Source organism: Etheostoma spectabile, chromosome 17 (genome assembly GCF_008692095.1).
Source record: "Etheostoma spectabile isolate EspeVRDwgs_2016 chromosome 17, UIUC_Espe_1.0, whole genome shotgun sequence".
In the NCBI taxonomy this organism is placed as follows: domain Eukaryota; kingdom Metazoa; phylum Chordata; class Actinopteri; order Perciformes; family Percidae; genus Etheostoma; species Etheostoma spectabile.
The window spans coordinates 22,517,843-22,524,307 of record NC_045749.1 but is presented as its reverse complement, the minus strand read 5'-3'; the positions used below and the strand labels follow the sequence as shown (position 1 = coordinate 22,524,307).

At 43.8% G+C, this 6,465-nt stretch overlaps 1 protein-coding gene across 4 annotated transcripts in view; it reads left to right on the top strand.

Annotated features, from left to right (window-relative positions):
• The window catches only part of LOC116705622 (caskin-2), a 73,654-nt gene that overhangs the window by 44,024 nt on the left and 23,165 nt on the right, over positions 1-6,465 (top strand). For 2 of the 4 annotated variants that reach the window (XM_032541940.1, XM_032541941.1), the window contains 4 exons: positions 1,788-1,916; positions 2,275-2,361; positions 3,441-3,568; positions 3,895-3,976. In XM_032541940.1, the coding sequence (XP_032397831.1) occupies positions 1,788-1,916; positions 2,275-2,361; positions 3,441-3,568; positions 3,895-3,976 (426 nt within the window). The remainder of the gene's footprint in view (positions 1-1,787; positions 1,917-2,274; positions 2,362-3,440; positions 3,569-3,894; positions 3,977-6,465) is intronic. The other 2 variants (XM_032541942.1, XM_032541943.1) reach the window with 2 other exon arrangements.

Below are 6,465 nucleotides of genomic sequence, written 5' to 3'. Positions count from 1 at the left end.
GTTGGATCCTTTACTCTTTCTACAATGGGAGGATTTTTTTTTACTTTTAATACTTTAACTATAATGTCCTGATGATACTTACATATGTTACTTAAGTAAAACTTTCACTGCAGGACTTTTGCTGTCACAGAGTATTTTTACAGCATGGTATTAGTATTTTTACTGTAGTAAAGGATCTGAATACTTCTCCCACCGCTGCATTAATGCAACTTGAGTCTTACTGTTCCCTTTGCTACAGCCTTTGTTTTTAACCGTACTCTGGGCTCAGTAAGGGCTGGGTGTCAACCAGGCCACTGGGGCCTCTTTAAACCTGCTCAGATTCATTGATTAGTTGTTAAAATCGCCAACTATTTTGATAATCAGTTTGAGTAATTTTTGTGTTGTCAGCTTGTTAAATGTGAATATGTACTAGTTATTTTCTCTCCTCTGTGACATTTTAGAGACCAACTAATCCATTCATCCAGAAAATAATTATCCGATCAATCGAAAAAAGAATGTATTGTCACCTATTTTGTTAGTGAAGACCACTGAGATCAAAGCAAGGATAAATGTAAATGTAAATGTGCTGTATTTATATAGCGCTTTTCCAGTCTTAACAACTGCTCAAAGCGCTTTTTTTACATCTACAGGAAACATTCACCAGTCGCACACATTCATACACTGTGGCCGGGGCTGCCGTACAAGGTGCCACCTGCTCATCAGATATACATTCATACACACTCGCACTCCGATGCGCAGCACTGGGGGCAACTCGGGGTTCAGTGTCTTCCCCAAGGACACTTCGACAATGACTGCAGGGGCGGGGATCGAACCACCAACCTTCCAATTGGCAGGCAAACGCTCTACCACTGAGCCACAGCCGCCCACATAAGTGTTTATTATATCATACTCTGACTATTAGAACTTTGTCCCAGAGCCAGAAAGGACCTCACACACTGGGGCTGGAGCTGCAGAGCGGTGTTAAAGGGGCTAACATAACCCAAGGGTTATATCTAGGCTAAGAATATATATCCCCCCCCCCCTTGTACACTGGCAGGATCTATCATAGCATGCTTGTAAATCATCAGATTTAATCCCTGTGAATGAAATGAATATGATCCCCATGCTTGTTTTGCAGCTGTAAAGCAATTGGCATTCAAACAGCGAGACTAGCACAGTGAGGGGTCCAATAACACACACACACACACACACACACACACATAGATACTAACACACAGAGACACACATTAATAGGATTACTATGGCCAGATTGCAAAGTGTCAGCTCAGTACTAAAACCGTGTGTGTGTGTGTGTGTGTGTGTGTGTGTGTGTGTGTGTGTGTGTGTGTGTGTGTGTGTGTGTGTGTGTGTGTGTGTGTGTGTAGACAAGAGACAGAGAGTTTGACTTTAAGTCGGTGACAGGCCCTTTGCTTATGAGGCAATCTCAGTAGTGTGTATGTGCGCCTAAGCTCTGTGATAATGTCAATGGTGTCAGCAACTGTGGACCAACAACATACAAAGGAAAAATAAGCTCTCTGAGCATCACTGGTGATCTCCCACTCTCTTTCAGCAGCCTCTTATGTAACACCCTTTTTTAGTGGCTGTTCCAAATATTGAATGAACAAGAATACGTAAGGGTCCGAATGTGCTCACCACACTTCAAAAGGGTGGTTTTGTCGCCGTCTTACAGCCTGTTCCCATACCAGTGCATGCACTTCAAACTGACACACACACACCCGCATGTACATGGACTTCCTTCACTCACTCATGCATGCCAGCCTCAATCCATCCTGTCTCCCTGACCATAGGGGGCACTCTTTCCCGCCAAGCCTCCGTGCCTTGCCAACGGCAACAATATGTGTCCAGAGCTCCTCCCTCAAGCCACGGCCTTGCCCCTCAGACTGATGACTCATACACCCTGGGCAATGATCCCACAGGTAGACACACACACACACACACACACACACACACTCACACACACGAGCATCAACTTCTTTCCATCTGTTCACCACCTGTAACACATGTCCTTCCAGGCAGTGATGGATTATTGAACAGACCTACCGGGCACAGGCCAAGGGCCCCAAAAGCTCAACCACCCCCTCTGTTTGAAGTGACTGTTAACATTGCTTGTTGGAAAGTCAACCAAACAAATACATCGTCTCATAATCTGTCCCTGCTCCCAGGGTTCACCTTTCCTTCCCAAACAGCACCCTGGTCCCCGTCTCCTCTGGTGCTTAGCGTCAGTCCACTCCCAGCATTCAGTGAGTCTCTCTAAAGTGTGTGTGTGTTTGTTAGGTGCTCCACCTGACAGTCAGCTCTCCTCCCCAGCTAGTCGTGCTAGCCCCACTCAGGACATTTGGGTCCTCCGGAGCTCTCCCACTGGTAAGGGTGTGTGCTCCCAACCAGCCAGCCCTGTGTGATCCCATCCCAGGCATTCCTCTTTAAGGAAGCTTATTCCCATCTTTAACCCTTTATATCATCATCCCCCAACCCTCTAATAATCCAGTACCCATAACCATTGTGTTGTCTTGCAGCAGGACATAATGGTAAGTGAGCAGCACTCCTTTTAAAGCCTTTTCTAAGACCCCTGTGTTACTCCTGACCCTGGGTTACTGCTTTTTTTTGCAGCTGTTTTTGCAGCTTGCTGGTGCAGCAGCGATTGTGTTTAATGATATGTCTTGTATCAATCGCAGGAAGCTGATTTGAATTGAAATCGTATCGTGGCAGACTTTGTTATATTGTTTGTTATATCAGCAAATATTGTAATACATATACAATACTATCGTATTGGGATAAAACCTGTGATTTACACCCCTACCATTCAACTCCCCCTGAAATCACGCATTGTCATTTTTACATTTCTGTTAATTTGGAAAAAGAATGATTTGCAATTAGTGAACTTTATACATGTTGGTAGGCCTTTTTTAACTTTGGACAGAGCCAAGCTTCCAGTCTGTATGCTAAGCTAAGCTAAGCCCCTCCCAGCCTCCATACATGCCCACTGACATGAGATTCGTATCGATCTTCAAGATTCAAGAGGTTTAACTTACACCATGCAATGCAAGTTAGCTTTGTCCGTCTTCATTACACAGTGAAAGAGAAAGTAAAAATAATACAATAAAGCTGAAACAAACAATAAAACTAACACAAAATGTTGTAATATTTTGACTAATTTAACTAATTTCTTGGAAAGAAAGAAAAAAAACTAATCCCTTAAGGGTGACTAGGAATATCTAATGACTTGCTAAAAGTATGCAGTGCACTCAGAGCACATACCTTAACCTACAAATTAACACCTACAATCTTTTAGGATCAAATTCTATGCGAGTCTGATTGTACACTGTCTGATTTTGTGTGTGTGTGTGTGTGTGTGTGTGTGTGTGTGTGTGTGTGTGTGTGGTGTGTGTGTGTGTGTGTGTGTGTGTGTGTGTGTGTGTGTGTGTGTGTGTGTTTTCTGTCAGGTGACAGGAACAGTGTTGGGAGTGCGGGCAGCGTGGGCAGCAGCCGCAGCGCCGGGAGCGGCCAGAGCTCAGAGAGCGGCCACAAACACAACGGGATTCCAAATCGCCAAAACGCTGACTATACCAAGGTTAGATCTGCTCATATGTCTCCACTATCACGTGCACATTGTCATTAATATTCACTTGTTTGCAATTAAAACGTTTATTAAAATGTTCAGAGAAACTCCCACACACTGTCTGAAGACGGTCTAGGACAAAATGTTGCCTACTATTAATCTTTATAGTTTCTTTACAACCTATGACCTGCTTGGCCCCCTCCGTCGCACCTGTCTCACATTGTATTTTTCTGTACTGATGAACATTTTAGTACAAGAAGATCTGACCTGCCGTGTTAGATATGTGTGCAGTGGACCTCAGTATTAATTGCATCTTCTTTCTTGGTGTTTGTGTGCAGCCGGCTCCCTCTGCTGGCGAATCAGGAGACAACTTCCACGTGGCTGGAGCAGAGCACAGGAAACAGGCATACGGATCCACAGGTCGGTCTTCTGTCTTCTTCCTGCTTTTAATAACAATTACATATATTATATTTATAGATATAATATCAATTCCAATGATAAAACTCTGTCTCGGCTTCTTTCTACAAACAAAAAAGTTGTAATTACAGAAATAAAAGTACTATTATAAGAATATAATGAGGAATACATTTCTAGAATTACAATGAAAAGTTTGCTTTGAGAACAAATGATGTTTGTATGGTATGATTAGATTGAGGAGTCTAGTATCATGACGGTCATGATCTGACGGTCTATGTATACCCTACAGTTACTCTTTAGTCTGGGAAAAGTGTTACCTATGAGCAAAAAATCAGCTCTGGTCTGTGCCTGCAGCCAGTGTCACCTCTGGCTATCTTCACTAAGCTACGACTCAGCAGGGGCCGTTGGGCTCCATCTCCACAGCAATGTTTAGATTTTTTTGATGACGTTTGAGTTTTAAGCCAAAAGTGATCTCGGTGCACCGGGTGTTTTTATCTCCAGTAGAAGAACTGATCACACCCAAACTTGTAGTTGCCATGGTAAAATTTGTAGTTATAATTCCAGAGAACGAGACATCGCGACTGATAAGAACAAATCAGGTATGAGAAATGTTTGCGTCAGTGTAGAGCAGGGGGAATGAGAGGGGGAAACGACAGAGGAGGGGGAATGAGAGGGGTGAACACCAGAGCAGGGGGAATAAGAGGGGGAAACACTAGAGCAGGAAGGAGAGGGAGAGAGGGGGAAACACCAGAGCAGGGGGAATAAGAGGGGGAAACACTAGAGCAGGGGGAATGAGAGGGGAAACACCAGAGCAGGGGAATAAGAGGGGGAAACACTAGAGCAGGGGGAATGAGAGGAGGAAACACCAGGCAGGGGAGGAGAGGAGGAAACACCAGAGCAGGGGGAATATGAGGGGGAAACACCAGAGCAGGGGAATGAGAGGGGGAACACCAAAGAGCAGGGGGAGAGAGACGGGGGGAAACACCAGAGCAGGGGGAATGAGAGGGGGAAACACCAGAGCAGGGGGAATGAGAGGGGGAAATGTAGCAAAAGAGATTCCTTTTTATACCAAACGTAGCAATATAAATGTACCGCCTAGTCCTGTTGGGATCCTTCTCCACTAAGAAGCTTAGGAAAGAGGCTGTACACTGTCGGGGGGGGGGGCTGGATGAAGTCAGTAGTTGGTTTGAGGAAAGCGTGCACGTTTACTTCCACACCTCCTCAGATAAAGCAGTGTCTTCTCATCCAGAGAGATTCTTTCTCCCTGTCATCTTGTTTCCAGGGAGTCCTGACGCCTGAGCTTTAATCCTTTTCTGATGCCAGCAACTCTGCACTCTTTGACTCCGTCCAGTTATGGATTAATACTAAACATCATGTTGTAGATTTCACTTCCTTAAATGTCCTTACCTCTATGATAATAATGCTTATTGGTCAAAAGTCTCTGGTCCTTTCTCAATTTACACATAAAAGGAGACAGCTCTCACCTCGTAAGTATTCAAATCTCACAACATAACGTTTATCTTGAAATATTATGACTTTTTCTTGTAAACTATTCATACTCTATTTTCTATGTATAGCAATTTTCTTCCTCTTAATATTATGACTGTCTAGAAATTACGACTTATTTCACATAACATTATGACTTTATGCTTAAAATCTTTGTCCTCTTCGAATTTTTATGTGCCAGTATATAGTTTGTTAATTACATAATAAAAAATATTTGATCACAAGGCTCATAAGCAAGAAATACATTTAGGTAAACGGCATCAAACCCTGCATACTATGATTGTAACATGTTAAACGTCACTGTAGCTACTACCTGAGGAATGTGATGACAGACCCATGCTGCAGTAGTGCTTTAGTTCTGCAGATTGAACTGTTATTGCTGTAGGTCTCAAAGGAAATGAGATGGGAGGAGAGGGGAAAGGTTTAACTCACCTCTCCACAGAAACCAATAAAACCAGAAGCTTCTCTCCACCACCCCAGCCAGTAGGAAACACTGCAGGCTGGCAGAATGCCTCTTTGTGTGTGCATGCTGATAGAATGCCAGGTGCAGAAAATCAAAAAATAATCATAATCACAAATGATCATTCCCTCCAATATCGTGAATCACATTGCAAATGCAATATCAGTCAAAATAATCCCAATGAGATATTTTCCTCAAATAGTGCAGCCCTATCATGGAGCGACATGCAAGTTGAAGCGGAGGATCTGTGTTGACCTCAGGCTGAATGCAAAGGAGGGTTAAGTTAAGTGAAGGAGAAGAGGAATGAGGAGTTGGAGGGAGGGGTCAGAGGGAGGAGACAGGAACAGTAGCAGAAACAGCCAAACCTATTTGTTAAATAGAAAAGCAGAGAAGAGATGGGAAGACTGAACTGGAAAGAAATGTCTGTCTGCGTGAGGGATAGTCAGAAGGAAGGATGAAAACGTCGGGAGCCGCGCTGCTCTCCTTCCTCCTGAAGGGTAAGAAGTCATGGCAGTGTGTCCAGGCT